This window comes from Pipistrellus kuhlii, unplaced genomic scaffold (assembly GCF_014108245.1).
Source record: "Pipistrellus kuhlii isolate mPipKuh1 unplaced genomic scaffold, mPipKuh1.p scaffold_m20_p_164, whole genome shotgun sequence".
Taxonomy (NCBI): domain Eukaryota; kingdom Metazoa; phylum Chordata; class Mammalia; order Chiroptera; family Vespertilionidae; genus Pipistrellus; species Pipistrellus kuhlii.
The window spans coordinates 28,507-44,731 of NW_023425476.1; the positions used below are offsets into that span (position 1 = coordinate 28,507).

General features: G+C 62.5%; 2 protein-coding genes across 6 annotated transcripts in view; one reads left to right on the forward strand and one right to left on the reverse strand.

The window, feature by feature from the left end:
* The window catches only part of ATP6V1G3 (ATPase H+ transporting V1 subunit G3), a 24,112-nt gene continuing 7,887 nt past the window's right edge, over positions 1–16,225 (forward strand). The window contains exons 1-3 of the mRNA XM_036440186.2: positions 1–192; positions 4,916–5,016; positions 6,039–6,217. Coding sequence (XP_036296079.1) covers positions 111–192; positions 4,916–5,016; positions 6,039–6,212 — 357 coding nt within the window. The 5' untranslated portion in view covers positions 1–110 and the 3' untranslated portion in view covers positions 6,213–6,217. The remainder of the gene's footprint in view (positions 193–4,915; positions 5,017–6,038; positions 6,218–16,225) is intronic.
* The window catches only part of NEK7 (NIMA related kinase 7), a 21,258-nt gene continuing 18,877 nt past the window's right edge, over positions 13,845–16,225 (reverse strand). For 2 of the 5 annotated variants that reach the window (XM_045582473.1, XM_036440183.2), the window contains one exon: positions 14,717–14,938. In XM_045582473.1, the coding sequence (XP_045438429.1) occupies positions 14,828–14,938 (111 nt within the window). In that variant the 3' untranslated portion in view covers positions 14,717–14,827. Of the gene's footprint in view, positions 14,939–16,225 lie in introns of all 5 variants that reach the window. The other 3 variants (XM_045582472.1, XM_045582471.1, XM_045582470.1) reach the window with 3 other exon arrangements.

Below are 16,225 nucleotides of genomic sequence, written 5' to 3' on the forward strand. Positions count from 1 at the left end.
GTTGATGTTGACACCCCAAACAGAGGGGCCGTGAGCTCCAGCCGGATAAGGACCGGGTGCCCTTCCCGGAATCCACAGAAGAATCCACAGAAGGCACCTGACCGGACGCCATGGCCAGCCAGTCCCAGGGCATCCACCAGCTGCTCCAGGCGGAGAAGCGGGCCAAGGAGAAGCTGGAGGAGGCCAAGAAGCGTGAGTGCCCCTGCCCGCCGCCCGGGAGGGCCTGGGACCCGTGGCTGCGCGGGGCGGGCGGGGGGCGGGCGGGGGCCTCAGCCACGGGCCCGGGGGTCCCGGCCCTTCCCCGGTGATGCTGTGGCCCGGGCGGTCATGGGGACAGAGGTCTCTGACCTGGATCCTCCTGAGAGGCTGTGAAATACCCCAGGACGTGGAAGTTACGGGAGCTGGGCTTCCCCCGACTCTGCAACTTCCTGAGGGCCCCACGCCCCTGCCGTGTCGCAAGCTTGTGAAAGGCGAGAGAGAGAGAGAGAGAGAGAGAGAGAGAGAGAGAGAGAGAGAGAGAGAGAGAGAGAGAGAGAGAGAGAGAGGGAGAGAGAGAGAGATCGATGTGAGAGATGTTTGCACCCCGCCCCGGGCCCAGGCGTCGATCCTGCCATCCAGGCCCATGCCCTTGGCCAGAGTCGGAACCTGAGATCCTTCAGTCCCCGGGCCAGCACTCTAACCACTGAGCCAGCCCGGCTAGGCTTCCCTCTTCCTTCTCAGGCCCAGCTGTTGGAAGGCCTGCCCAGTCCTCTCTATTTTTTTTTCCTTTGTCTTTCTTTTTTTCTTTTTACTTTAAAAAAGTTCTTTCTTGTTGGAAGTATTACCTATGACACCATCCCCCCCGCCCTTTCTCCCTCAGGGACCCCTTCTGGCCCGCCCGCCCCCCGCCCCAGGCCTTGGGGCGGAGGGGGGTGAAGGCTGGAATGTACAGTTAGAGAAGGAAGATGGAGACGGAGGGGGGGGGGGGGCGGCTCGGACAGAGGGAGATCCACATGTTAACCGTTTCAGAGAAACGCAGATTAACGAGGTGCAGCGTCGGTATGCGACGCTGCAAACATGTTAACGGGTTTCGCCCCGGAGGCCGCCTCAGCCCTCCTGCCGGGGCCGGCGGGCGGGGCGGGCGGTGTGGACGCCGGACCCGGAGGAACCAGAGCCGGCGGGAGCGGACGGGCACCAGCCTCGGGGAGAGAGAAGGGGGGTGGGGGCGGGCAGAAGGCAGCAGAGGACCGTTACCAGGGCTGAAAGGCAGGGCGGTGAGGTCACAGAGCACAAGAAGCATTGGCTTTTCCTAAAATGATTCTTTCTACGCATGTAAGGTTTTTTAAAAATATATATATTATTGATTTTTTTTTACAGAGAGGAAGGGAGGGAGGGACAGAGAGCTAGAAACATCGATGAGGGAGAGTCACCGATCAGCTGCCTCCTGCACGCCCCCCACTGGGGATGTGCCCACAACCAAGGTCCATGCCCTTGACCGGAATCGAACCCGGGACCCTTCAGTCCGCAGGCCGACGCTCTATCCATTGAGCCAAACTGGTTTCGGCTAACTTAAGGGTTTTTATATATATATATATATATTTCTCTTTTTTTTTCTTTTAATTGCTTTCTTACAGAGAGGAGGGGAGAGGGAGAGAGAGAGAAACACCCATCAGCTGCCTCCTGCACACCCCCCACCGGGGATGTGCCCGCAACCAAGGTCCATGCCCTTGGCCGGAATCGAACCCGGGACCCTTCAGTCCGCAGGCTGACGCGCTATCCACTAAGCCACATCGATTTCAGCCGTAGACATTCATTGGCGTCTCGGAGCTTCTATCTTTTCTTTTTGTAAAACGAACACACGGCCAAGGCGTGCCAAGGAACGGAAGACTTGCAGCTGAGATAGCAGATTGCAGACCGAATAGTTGGGTGTTTGTTTGTTTTAAATTCTCACCCGAGGATATTTTTTCCATCGGATTTTAGAGAGAGTGTTAGGGAGGGGGGAGGGGGGAGAGAGAGAGAGAGACATGGATGTGGGAGAGACACGTCGATTGGTTGCCCTCACCACGGCCTGGGATCGAACCTGCCACCCAGGTGCCTGCCCTTGAAGGCTAACCACTGAGCCAACCCAACCAGGGCAACAGTTATTGTTGAACATTCGAACCGTTTGCTTGTACGTTACTGTAAGGAATAGAAGTAATAGCAATGGAAGAATGGAGCAGAATATTCTAGTTTCAGTCTTTTTTTTTTTTTTTAACAACTGCTGCCAGTTCTGAGTCACCTTTTCCTGTAAGCAGAGAGACCCGGCCGCTTCCAGTAAGATGACTGGAAACGCTCAGATACCTGCCCGGCTGGCGGGGCTCCGTGGCAGAGCGTCGGCCTAGGAGCCAGGAGGTCACGGTCGGATTCCCGGCCAAGGCCACCGGCCGGGGGTGCGGGCTCCGTCCCCAGGGCGGGGCGTGCAGGAGGCGGCCGGTCCACGATTCTCTCTCGTCAGGGATGTTTCTCTCTCTCTCTATCTCCCTTCCTCCTTGAAATTAATAAAAATATTTTTTTTTTCCTAAAAAAAGCAAAGCTCGGGTATTCGCTCTGATTCCCTGATGGTGGATTGAATTAGATGCCCAGCTGCCAGAGAGCCTTTCCGTCTGTTCGACTTCATTTACTTTATTTATTATGTTCTTAAAATTTGTTTTTATTGATGTCAGCCAGGAAGGGAAAGGGAAGAGAGAGAGAGGGGGGAGAGAGAGAGAGGGGGGGGGAGAGAGAGAGAGAGAGAGAGAGAGAGAGAGAGAGAGAGAGAGAGAGAGAGATCCGTGATGAGAGGGAATCACGGACCGGCTGCCTCCTGGACGCCCCACTCTGGGGAGGGAGCCCACCCCCGGGCCTGTGCCCTGACCGGGACTCGAACCCTGGCCTCCTGGCTCACAGGTCGATGCTCAGCCCCGGAGCCCCGCCGGCCAGGATCTCCTCTCCCCCAGAGGACCCGTTTCCACCGTCTCCGGAATGCGGCACGCTTTCTTTTCATTCTCCCCCTTAAATCAGCTAATTGCCTATTTGTTCCCCAATGGGCAGGTCTTCTGAGGCACTTCCTCCGGCCCCTGGATCCAATCAGCCCCCACCCCGGGCCGGCGGGCGCTTGGCCTCGGGAAGACAAGGCTTAACAAACTCGTAAACCAGACGCGGCTCTGGGGGACGCGGCGGCCCGTCTTCCGAGGTTTGTGGGCCCGTAAACGCCGCTCCTTCCTTCGGCCGCAGACAAAGGGGCGGCTCCGGGCATGGCGGGGCTCCCGTCCGCCCAGGGGGCCCCAGGAAAACCGCCGCCGCAGACGTGCTCACCGGCCAGTAAATGCCACTGGGTTACATGCCGCCTGGAGCGACAGAAACCGCTCACGGTGTATATTCTTAAACATATAGCTATATTTAAATATGTTATGTGACATATATACGTTATACTTTAGATAGGTAGACATATGTTGTACTTTACACAGTAAAGAATGTGTGTGTGTATATATATATATATTTTTTTTTTTCTCGAAACCGGTGTGGCTCAGTGGATAGAGCATCAGCCTTTGGACTGAGGGGTCCCGGGTTCGATTCTGGTCAAGGGCATGGACCTTGGTTGCGGGCACATCCCCAGTAGGGGGCACGCAGGAGGCAGCTGATGGATGTTTCTCTCTCATCGACGTTTCTGACTCTTTATCCTTCTCCCTTCCTCTCTGTAAAAAATCAACAACAACAACTAATATACATATATATATATATATATATATATGGAAAGTACAGCCCTCACAGGTGTGGCTCAGTGGATAGAGCGTCAGCCTGCGGACTGAGGGGTCCCAGATTCGATTCCGGCCAAGGGCATGGCCCTCCATTGCAGGCACATCCCCGGTGGGGGGCGTGCAGGAGGCAGCTGGTCAATGTTTCTCTCTCATCAATATTTCCGACTCTCTATCCCTCTCCCTTCCTCTCTGCAAAAATCGATTAAAAATATTTTTTTACAAAAAAGAAAGAAAGAGAAGCGGAGGAAAGGAGAAGCCACGGGAAGGCGAGAGGAGCAGACGGGTGAGATAAAGCGGCCCCAGCTCCGAGGTCCGAGCTGCTTCCCGGCGAGGTGCTGCTCCCCCAGCGCTGGCCGCCGTCCCCGCCCCCCGGGGTGGCTTTGCACCGGGAAGCCGGTGCCTGTTTGCTCGGGGAGTGAGGGCGGAAGCAGCAGGTGGAAACCTCCTGAGGCCCGAGTGGTATTTAAAGCCACGATGGCCCGGCCGGCGTGGCTCAGGGGCTGAGCATCGACCTGTGAACCAGGGGGTCAGGGTTCGATTCCCGGTCAGGGCACAGGCCCGGGTGGCAGGCTCGATCCCCAGGGTGGGGCGTGCGGGAGGCAACCGGTCCATGATTCTCTCTCATCGTGGATGTTTCTCTCTCTCTCTGTCTCCCTTCTTCTCTTTAAAAAAAAAAAAAGAGGGGGAGGGGGAGGCCGGGGAGAGGTCAATGGGGTAGGGGGGAAAGGAGACGTATGTTATACTTTACACAACAAAGAATTTAAATGTTAAGAAGGAAAAGAACAATAAAAAAAGAAAAGAAAAAGCTATGATGTATGAGAGAGCCCCGGTTTTTTAAACCGAATCTCAGAAGGTTCGGCCTGGTGCAGCTGGACGACCTTGTAGGGACTCGGTGGCCAGACAGTGGCGCGTCACCCTGAACGTGTGCCCCCCGGTGGTCACAGCTGGTACCGAGAAGGAAAAGAGCTGCTCCTGGGCGTCAGGCTTAGGCAGAAAGAGGTCTGACTTTTTTAACGTACACGGAGCGGCCAGATCACAATGACGTGTATCTTTTTAAAAATAAAATAACCCAGCACACCCCTCGTATGTCTGAGAAACAAGCTTGAAACTCCCCGGGTCTGACAGAGCCGTGCCCCGGCCTCTCCGCCTGTTGGTTCCAGGAAAAGCCAAGCGCATCCGGCAGGCGAAGGAGGAGGCCCTGGCGGAGGCGGACCAGTACCGGCTGCGGAGGGACAGGGAGTTCCGGGGGAAGGAGTCCAAGGTGAGCACCGGGCCTGGGTGGGCGGGACCCTTCCGTCCGCAGGCCGACACCCTATCCACTGAGCCGCGCTGGTGAGGGCGATCAAATACATTTAAAAAATAAAAACAAAAGTGACAGCCCTTGGGGATAAACAGGGGGTGAGGAGCTGAACCCACATCTGCTTTTCCCGGGGGCGGAGGTCAGCTCTGGAAGCAGCGGGGACCTGCCGGGGGGGACCCCACCCCCTGGTGACCCTGGGGTCGCCCCCATCCTCGGGGGAAACGCTGCGTGTGACCTGGGACGTGCACACATCACGGGGCATCTCGGGGGAAACGGGGCCAGAGCGGGCTCCCCCGGGGCCGTGTGCCACCACGACCCCGTCCCATGACCCCGTCCCGAGACCCCGTCCCATGACCCCGTCCCATGACCCCGTCCCGAGTCCCCGTCCCGTGTCCCCGCCCCATGACCCCGTCCCATGACCCCGTCCCGTGTCCCTGTCCCGTGTCCCCGCCCCGTGTCCCCGTCCCGTGTCCCTGTCCCGTGTCCCCGCCCCGTGTCCCTGTCCCGTGACCCCGTCCCGTGTCCCTGTCCTGTGTCCCTGTCCCGTGTCCCCGTCCCGTGTCCCTGTCCCGTGTCCCTGTCCCATGACCCCGTCCCGTGACCCCGTCCCGTGTCCCTGTCCCGTGTCCCTGCCCCGTGACCCCGTCCCGAGACCCCGTCCCATGACCCCGTCCCATGACCCCGTCCCGTGTCCCTGTCCCGTGTCCCTGTCCCGTGTCCCTGTCCCGTGTCCCCGTCCCATGACCCCATCCCATGACCCCGTCCCGTGACCCCGTCCCGTGTCCCTGTCCTGTGTCCCTGTCCCGTGTCCCCGTCCCGTGTCCCTGTCCCGTGTCCCTGTCCCGTGTCCCCGTCCCGTGTCCCCATCCCGTGTCCCTGTCCCGTGTCCCTGTCCCGTGTCCCTGTCCCGTGTCCCCGTCCCATGACCCCGTCCCATGACCCCGTCCTGTGACCCCGTCCCGTGACCCTGTCCGTGTCCGCAGGCCCTGGGCTCGCAGAGCAGCCTGGCGGAGGAGGCGGAGGCGCAGGCGCGGGCCAGCATCGCGGAGCTGACCGGGAGCTACGGCCGCTGCGCCGAGGCCGTGCTGGCCCGGCTGCTGGGCACGGTGTGCGCGGTGGAGCCGAGGGTGCACCTCAACTTCAGGGCCAGCGACTGAGGCCGCACGGCCGCCCCCGGCCGCCGCCTGCTCACGGCTCCCGGTTTGTGGGGTTTAAAAATATACATTTCACTGATCTTTACAGAGAGGAAGGGGGGGAGAGGGAGAGAGAGAGGGAGAGAGAGAGGAGAGAGAGAGAGAGGAGAGAGAGGGAGGGGAGAGAGAGAGAGAGAGAGAGGGAGAGAGAGAGAGAGGAGAGGAGAGGAGAGGAGAGAGAGAGAGAGAGAGGAGAGAGGGAGAGAGAGAGGGGGAGAGACACATCATGATGAGCGAGAATCATGGCTCCAGCGCCAGCGGCAGCCGGATGACCTGTCCCTCTCTCCTCCATGTTTCTCTCTGGGTGTGTCTCCCCTCCCCGCTCCGTTCCCCATTAAAAATCAATGGGGGGAAATACCCTCTTACGTTAATAAGAAAAACGTAAAATGCACAATAAAGCTGGGCCCTCTCTCTCGGGCTCTGCCGTTGTGTCGCTATTTGTGGCTTCATTTCACCCCTTGGGCCAGGCCCCCCCCCCCAGCTGACCCCGAGGGCGATGTCCCAGGCAGGAACGGGAGCAGGAATCCCAGCCCCATTCCGGCTTAGGGACCTCCCCTCTCCCCACCACCACGGGCGCCGCCATTCCGTCTCCCAACACGAGAGGGCGCTGCGCACTCGCTTAACTTGGAGCCCACCGGCCGGCCCCAGCGTGGGAAGAGAAGACAGCGAAGGTGGGAACGGTCCTTGGGGGGCTGCTGGCCCCACAGACCCTTAGGGAGAGGCTGTGGACGAAGCCACCGCTGCCGGTTAAGTTCCGGACGGGGGTGGGGGGAAGGGGGGGTACACGCATCCTTGACTTGGGGTTGAGGAGGGAAATTGGGGTGGGAATTCCTGTGGCTCAAACACAAAACCATCCCATCTGCCCCCGAAGGCGGCTGATGAGAGAGAGAAAGTCAGACACCGGCTGGCGGGCTGGCCTGGTTTCAGACAGACCAGTCTCCTTGGCTACCTGATGGCCCAGGGAGCCTGTGTGTGTGTGTGTGTGTGTGCGCGCACATGTATGTGTCTCTGTGTGCGTGTGCGTGTGTGTCTGTGTGTTCATGTGTCTCTGTGTGTGCGTCTCTGTGTATGTGTGTGCACATATGTGTCTCTGTGTGTCTCTGTGTGCGTGTGTGCATGCGTGTGTCTGTATGTACATGTGTGTGCATGTATGTGTCTCCTTGTGTGTGTGTGTCTGTGGACCCTTCAGTCCACAGGCCAACAACACTCTATCCACTGAGCCAAACCGGTTTTGGCAATAAGATAAATTTTTAAAAATATATATACGTATTTTTTTATTGATTTTTTACAGAGAGGAAGGGGGAGAGAGACAGAGAGCTAGAAACATCGATGAGAGAGAAATACCAACCAGCTGCCTCCTCCACACCCCCTGCCGGGGATGTGCCCGCAACCAAGGTCCATGCCCTTGACCGGAATCGAACCCGGGACCTTTCAGTCTGCAGGCCGACGCTCTAACCACTGAGCCACACCGGTTTCGGCAATAAAATACATTTTTTTAAAAACACACCAAAAAAAAAATAAATAAATAACAGGGACCCTTCCGTCCTCGGAGCCCGGCTGGCCAGGGCTCATTCGTCTCTTTTACCCTCGGTCCCCGGTCCCCGGGCCCCGGGCCCCGGGCCCCGGGCCCCGCTCTCTCACGCCGCCCCAGCAGCCCCTGGCGGCTGCTCTGCAGGACAACGTCAGCGCCTCCCGCGCGGGGCGAAGCCGGTTAAATAACAGCCTTTCCCGTGCCTCCCGGGCGCCCCGGCTCCGTCCCCCACGCACACGGAGGAGAGGGGGCCCCGCCTTTCCCACACGTGCGCCTCGTGTGGAGCCCCCAAACCCGGCGCGAACGGGCCCGTGTGTCTGTTCATCCGGCCGGTGCGCTGCGCGGGGGCCCGGGGGCGGGAACGGAGGGAGCCGCACGCCGTGGAGCCGCCTCGCCGTGAAGGTCCGGGCAAGCCAGGGCGCCCGGCCCGCGAGGGCCCCCCCCGGAGTGCGGTGCGCGCCCCGGGGGTGCGGGAAGCGTCTGGTGGGGGTCCGCCTGCACCGGGGTCTGGCGGGGATACGCACGGCCTGCACCGCGCTCAGCTGCGCCTGATTCTACGTTCTCGTGAGGACGAGGGGTGCTCGGCGTTACGAAAATTGTAGAAGGGGGACACGTGTGTCAGAGGTCTGGGAAACACTGGATTGAGGCACCACATATCTGTCCTCATCCCCCCACTCCCAGCCCCCAGCCCTCCCCCCTCACGCCCCCACCGCCCCCTTGTCCGTGACCACTGGTCAGGCTCCCAGGCGTGCACGCAGGGCCTTTGCATGATCTCTTTCCCCTCCCCACCCCACCCTCCCTCTGAGGTCCGGCCGCCTGAGCCGTGGCTCCCTGTCTCCGAGCCTGTTCCTGTCCATCCGTCTGTGCGGGCCGTCTCCTGGCCTTTTCAGAAACATCCTGATGACGGCCAAATGCGACGCGCCCTGCTACGATTCTCCGGATGGTGCACACTCATGTCCCACCCGCCCGGAGCATCCTTTCTGCTCCCAACCTGAAGCGCCCAGGCCCATTCGGAAGTTTAAAATGCCCCGGGGCAGCCGAAGCCGGTGTGGCTCAGTGGGCAGAGCGCCGGCCTGTGGACTGACGACGGGTCCCGGGTTCGATTCCGGTCAAGGGCACGTGCCTTGGTGGCGGGCACATCCCCAGTAGGAGGTGTGCAGCGGGCAGCTGATGGATGGTTCTCTCTCATCGATGTTTCTGACTCTCTATCCCTCTCCCTTCTTCTCTGTAAAAAAAAAAACCACACACACACAATAAAATATATTTTAAAAATAATAATAATAATAAAATAAAATGCCCCAGGCCTTGGCGCAGGGCGGGGACCCACGTGCTCTCTCCTCTCCCGCCTCCTGCGTGTGCCTCCTCCAGGTTCCGTTCCCACCGATGAGCCCTGTTCCCCCAAATTTATTCCCGGCGACGTGTTCTCCTGGGGGGGCCGTTGAGACGCTCGATGGCCACTTCCCGTGCTGTTTATGGGCCCCGCGGAGCCGTAAGGCGCCGAGCCTCATACGTATGCATTCGGCGGGCGCGTGTGCTGACACAGGCTGCCGGGGGCGGGCTGGGCCGAGGGGGCGGGAGGGTGAGAGAGGCAGAGGGCAGCGGGGCAGACCAGCCTAGAGGAGGAGGAGGAGGAGGAGGGAGAAGAGGGGGAGGAGGAGGAGGAGGGAGGGGACGGGAGGAGGAGGGAGGCCGGAGGAGGAGGAGGAGGAGGAGGAGGAAGAGGAGGAGGAGGAGGAAAGGAAGAGGAGGGGAGAGGTGAGGGAGGGAGAGGAGGGAGGCGGAGGAGGAGGAGAGGAGAGGAGGAGAGGGAGGAGAGGAGAGAGAGGAGGAGGAAGAGGAGGAGGAGGAGAGAGGAGGATGAGAGGAGAAGAGGAGGAGGAGAGAGAGGGGAAGAAGGAGGCAGAGAGGCGAGAGGAGAGGAGGAGGAGGAGAGAGGGGAGCAGGAAGGAGGGAGGAGGAGAGAGGAGGAGGAGAGGGAGGAGGGAGGAGAGAGGAGGGGGGGAGGGAGAGGAGGGGAGAGCAGCAGGGAGGAGGAGCAGCAGCAGCAGGAGGAGGAGCAGCAGGAGGAGGAGCAGCAGCAGGAGGAGGAGGAGCAGCAGGAAGAGGAGGAGGAGCAGCAGGAGGAGGAGGAGGAGCAGCAGCAGGAGGAGGAGCAGCAGCAGGAGGAGGAGGAGGAGCAGGAGGAGGAGGAGGAGGGAGGAGGAGAAAGAGGAGGAGGAGGAGGAGGAAGAGGAGGGGGAGGAGGAGCAGCAGGAGGAGGAGGAGGAGCAGCAGCAGGAGGAGGAGCAGCAGGAGGAGGAGGAGCAGCAGGAGGAGGAGCAGCAGGAGGAGGAGGAGCAGCAGGAGGAGGAGGAGCAGCAGGAGGAGGAGGAAGAGAGGAGGAGGAAGAGGAGGGGGAGGAGGAGGAGGAGGAGGAGCAGCAGGAGGAGGAGGAGGAGCAGCAGCAGGAGGAGGAGGGAGGGGGCGGGAGGACCGCGGCCACAGGAGGAGTCTCGGTGCAGGGGATGCAGAAGGAAGTGACAGGGGAAGGGGTTGCTGTGCCTCGTGAAGCTTTATCGTGTCAGGAAGGGGGTCTGTTTGTCTAGCAGAGAGCGGAGGTCCCGGTAGGCATCTCTGGCCTCGAGAAATGGTTTAAACGGACCCGACTCCAATGTCATACCCCGAGGGGGGTCCGGCTTCTTTTCTTTTTAAATATATTTTGTTGCTTTTTTTTACAGGGGGGGAGGGAGAGGGATAGAGAGTTAGAAACACCGATGAGAGAGAATCATGGACCAGCTGCCTCCTGCACACCCCCCCCCCGGGGATGTGCCCGCCACCAAGGCCCATGCCCTTGACTGGAATCGAACCCGGGACCCTTCAGTCTTCAGGCCGACGCTCTATCCACTGAGCCACACCGGTTTCGGCCATCTTTTATTGATCCAGAGGGGAGAGAGAGAAACGTCCATGATGAGGGAGGATCACGGACCGGCTGCCTCCTGCACGCCCCCCACTGGGGATGGAGCCCCCAGCCCGGGCCTGGGACCCTGACCGGGAATCGAACCCTGACCTCCTGGCTCCTAGGTGGACGCTCACCACTGAGCCCCGGCGGCCGGGCGGGCGGTGGTCGAGTCTCCTTCACGGTTGGGATGAAGCTCTGGCTTCTCCCGGGGCCGGGAGGAACTCTCTCGAACCCCGCACTCCGGCTGGGCCCCGGGAGCCCACGGACAGCCCCGGCGCCGCCCGCACCCCGAGGACGCCCCGTAAATTACCGTAAAGGCCTAACGGGTCTCCGAGGCCCGGCATCGATCGCGTGTCAGGGATGAAATACTGGCTGTCAGCTCCGCGGCCTCTCGCCGGAGACGCAGGCCGGTGACGGAGGCCCTGCCGCGCGCCGGGTGGGACCCCGCGGCTCGGGGGCCGGTGGACGGACGTGGGCTCGGGCCCCGGGAGCCGGACAGCGCCCCCCACCCCCCCGCCGCCCGAGGGCCGTGCCCCTGCACGCGGGTCCCGTTGGCGAGGGCAGAGGGGCGCGCCTCGGGGAGCCGGGCCTGCGCAAGCCGCTCCGGGTCAGTCTTTGGCAGAGGGTCTCGGTTCTGGATGGAAAAGTCCAGGCCTGGCCAGTGCGGCTCAGCGGGTAGCGCATCAGCCTGCAGACGGAAGGGTCCCGGGTTTGGTTCCCGGCCAAGGGCACGAGCCTGAGTTGTGGGCCTGCCCCCCGGGCGCATGCCCTGACCGGGAATCGAACCCTGGCCTCCGGGTTCACAGGTGGAGGCTCAGCTTCTGCAGTGGTGCCCAGGCCGGTCTTTCCCGGAGGCCGAGGTCGGTGAGATAGTAACGGGGGGCGTGGAGGGAGGGGGGACACATCAGAGACTCACACCCGGCGCACGGAGCTCCGTCTTGAACGTCTGTTTTCATTTATTTATTTTTATTTATTTCTTAAATATATTTTATTGGTTTTTTACAGAGAGGAAGGGAGAGGGAGAGAGAGACAGAAACATGGATGAGAGAGAAACATCGACCAGCTGCCTCCTGCACGCCCCCCACTGGGGATGTGCCAGCCACCGAGGTCCATGCCCTTGACCGGGATCGAACCCGGGACCTTTCAGTCCGCAGGCCGGCGCTCCGTCCACTGAGCCGCACCGGCTTCGCGAGCGTCTGTGTTTGCTGGGACGAGGAGGGGATACACGCTCCACGCGATGGCGGGGCCCTCCGTCTGTGCGTCGGGGGCGCTGACAGGGGAAGGCTCCCTCGAAGGGAGTCCGGGTGCCCGGCCGCGGGGGCACGAGGCACGAGGCACGGGGGGCGGGGGGCGGGGGCAGGCCTTGCGGTGACTCACGGAACACAGTCCTGTCGAGGGGAAGGCATCGCAGAGGAGGGACGTTTTGGCTAAAATAAATATGGCGTCGGCGTGAACAGCCACGCCCAGGCACATCGGTACGGACGGGAACCGGGAGGGAGGGTGGGGACGCGGGGAGCGAGGGGGCACCCCTGAATTCACACGCATCGCACTTGGGGGGGCTGCCCTCCACCGCCACCCCGCCCTCGGCACACACATCGGCATCACCCACACCATCCACGTCACAACACCCACGTCCCCCACGCCCCCACGTCTCCCAGGGTCCCCGGTCTCCCCCAGGCTCAGGACCAGGGGCGCCTCCCGTCTTGCTGCCCCTCCAACCAAGTCCAATGTCTGGGCGGATCCGTACGCAGCTCAGAGGCACGGACGTAGAGAAGGACGGCATCGGACGGCCGGTTGTGACGCCCAATGGCCTTCTCGATCCTTCGGCCACGATCCGGCTGGAGACCGACTCCGGCTTTCCACGCGGTGGTCTCTCCGGGAGGGACGTGGCCGTGACGGGAAGGCTCCCCGTGTAGGAGGGACCGTGGGTTCCCTGACCGTCCGACGCCGCTCCCGGCCCCTCCGCACCCCGCCATTCCCTCCCCGCGCCTGGAGCCGCGCTCAGCTCCGCCCGGGCCTGCAGGCGACGGGCCGGGTGCGGCCGGTGCGTTGGAAATCGGGGTTTTAGAGACCAGCCGCGCCGCCATTGGGTGAACACGCCCCGGGTGACAGCCCACCTCCCCGGGCGGGGACCAGCCTGCGGGCGCCCGGGCCCTGTCGGCCGTCCGCCGGGCGCTGGGGCCGGGAGCAGGCGGCCGGCCGCAGCCACGGCCCCAGGCCCCGCGGCCTCTCCCCGATCGGCCGCCTGCTCCCGGCGCCGTCCCACGAACACTCGCCGGTGGGGCCGCGGGGGCCGGCCAGGGGGCGGCGGGCGCACAGGGCGCCGTTCACGGGTAAAGGGAACAGGTGACGGAGTGTGTGCCGGGACCACAGAGGAACGCTTACAGGAAGCAGAGCCGGCAGCTCCACCTGCTGAGGGCGAGGAAGGACCCCGAGGTCACAGAGAGGTCGTAGCAACGTCCCTTGGCGGTGACGGCCACTCTGGTCCCCGCTCCCACGGGTGCACGGGGGACAGACGTGCCCGCACAGCACCCAGGAGCCCGTCCACGCCCACGTCCGCGTCCACGCCCTCCTCGTACCCGGAGGCAGCGGTGCCCGGAGCTTCGCCACAGAGAGGTCCGCCTCCCAAACCCGTCCCCGCCGCTCTCCTTCCTTCACACACATGCTGTACCCGCCTTGTCGCCCGCACACCCCTCCCTCCCCTCCCACCACACACACTCAGACACACAGAGACACACACACATACACACAGAGACACACAGAGACACACAGAGACACACAGAGACACACAGAGACACACACAGAGACACACACACACAGAGAGAGACACACACAGACACACACAGAGACACACAGACACACACAGACACACACACTCGCACACAGACACACACACGCACACACACACAGACACACACACACACGCACACACACACAGAGACACACACACATACACACAGAGACACACACAGACACACACAGAGACACAGACACACACAGACACACACAGAGACACACACACACACAGAGACACACACAGACACACACACAGACACACAGACACACACAGACACACACACAGAGACACACACACAGAGAGACACACACAGACACACACACACACAGACACACACACACAGACACACAGATACACACACACATGCACGCACACACACACTCACACACAGACACGCACACACACACGCACACACACACACAGACACGCGGGCCGCCTGGGCGCGGCTGGGACCCCGAACCCTCTCGGGGCCCAGGCTGTGGGCAGGACCCTCGGGGGGAGACGGTCGGACATAAATAAGATGGGAGCTCGGGGACACGGAGGTGCTCGGACGGGACGGATGCGGCGCCCGTCAAACCCGGATGGAAAGCCTGTGCGCTCGCTCCAGAGCGCGGCCGGGGTGACGAGCCTTCGGGGGGATAAAGGGACCGGAGACAGCACTGCGGTTACTTAGAGGCTATTTCCAAATGTACGACGACGACAGAAACACAGCCCTCCAGCGCGCCCTCCAGGGTTCCGCCAGCCACGCCTGACGGCTCCCCAGTGGCTCACGGCCGCCGCAGGCGGACACAGAACCAGACGAGGCGGGAACTTCAGCGTCTGCCCCGTTTGTCCCGTCCTCCCGTCTCAGAGGCGCCTTCTGACGCCCACGCCTGGAACGCTCGGTGTCTCTCCAGCAGCCGATGTCGACGTCTCTCTTTCCCGTCGCCCTGCAAAGCCCCAGCGCCGAGGACGAAACACACAGTCCAGCTTCTAAAGGGGAACGGCCCGAGTCCACGTCGGCGTCCACGTCGGGTCCGTGGCTGAGGCCCGTGGCCCGGCCCACGAGGCGGTGTCTCGTGAGGCCCGGGCGCCGCGGCGCTTGGCGCGGAGCGCTGGTCCCAACGCGGTTCCTCGGGAGACGGCTCCTGAGGCCACGGCCTTCGGCCACGAGGACGGCCTGTCCGAGTCCTCTCCCATCGTGCACCGTTGTTCCGGGTCCCGGTTTGGCGAGAAGGCGGCTGGCGTGGGCCGGAGAAGCTGATCTGAGGACGGGGAAGGGTCCGCCTCGCCCCCCGACGGCGCCGGAGGCCGGGCTGAGGGGCGGCAGGCGCTCAGCTGCTCGAGGTGCGGGCGTGCATCCTCTTGGCCACGTCGTACACGTAGGCGATGTCCGGCCGCTTCTCGGGGTCGGGGTTGATGCACATGTTCACCAGCTGCCGGAGCTGCGGGGACAGAAGGCGGGCACTGAGCGCCGGCCGCTCAGACGGGCGGGCGGGCGGGCGCGGCGTTCTGGCCGCACGCTCCTCTGAGCAGACACACGTGGCTCGTGGGGAGATTTCCTCCCACCGCGGAGGCCCAGGGAGTCCTCCCGGTGAGCGTGCGTGCGAGGGGCCTGGCGGACGCCCTGCCGAGCGAGAGGTCGGACAGAGAGAGTCGAGAAGCGTGTGGCTCCCCGCAGAGGGGGACACAGAACTGAAAACTACAACTGAACGAAGAAGAAAAACAAGCAAAAGCTCAGACACAGACCGCAGTGTGCTGGATGGGGGGGCGGGGGGAGCAGTAGAGGGTAAAGGGGTCAGACCACTGGTGACAGGAGGCGGCCTGGCGTGGGGGTGGTCACGCAGGGCGGCAGGCAGATGGCGTGCCATGGCATTGCACACTGGAAACTAGTGGCCTTACTAACCAGCGTCACCCCAACACGCTTGGTTTTAAAAAGAGGCCGTGTCTACACCAGCAGCCGGAGCCTTCTGCCTTGTACGTATGGCTTTAGGAATAATCTAGATTTTTCGAAAACCTGCATGAACTCTCTCGGGTCAGCGTGTCAGCGCTTGTGCAATCACCAAGTCACCATGCTCTCGTCACCGTCACCACGTCTCCCTCTGAGGGCGCTACGATGCCCACGGATGCCCCAGCGGAGCAGAGGGCAGCTAGCACCCTCTCTTCTCCGCGGTCCCCCCCCGCCGATGGCCAGCAGGGACCTCGGGAGCAGGGCCAGCGGCCGAGGGGGCGCCCAGGAGGAGGGGGCGGTCCCTCCGCCCGGGACCCGCCACAGGCGGCCGCACCCCGGTGTCTGCCCTCGGCCCGACGGGCAGGCGGCCCCCTCCACCGGCTCCATCGTTAAAATCCTGCCGAGGTCACCATGGCAACCGCCCGCCGCGCGTGTGAAATGCAAACGCGGCTGGAACGAGGGGCGCAGGGCGGAGGTGAAATATTCATGCCGCCGGAGGAGGGGCGGTGAGTGACACAACAAAGGGCGCTGGCAGGCTCCGGCTGCGCCCCCGGGCCCGGCTGCCCTGCCCTGCCCGCGGAGCGCCCGCCCCACGCGTGTTCACGCCGATGACCCGCACGCCAACGCCGTGGACACGGGCAGGCGGCCAGCGGGCTCCATCGACGCCCGGAGAGGCCCTCGGGGGTTCGCTGTCTGAGCAGGAGGCTCAGTTCCCCCATCGACAGAAGCAGAACGGGTCCTACGTGCGGACAGAACACATCTACACCATCCATCCACCATC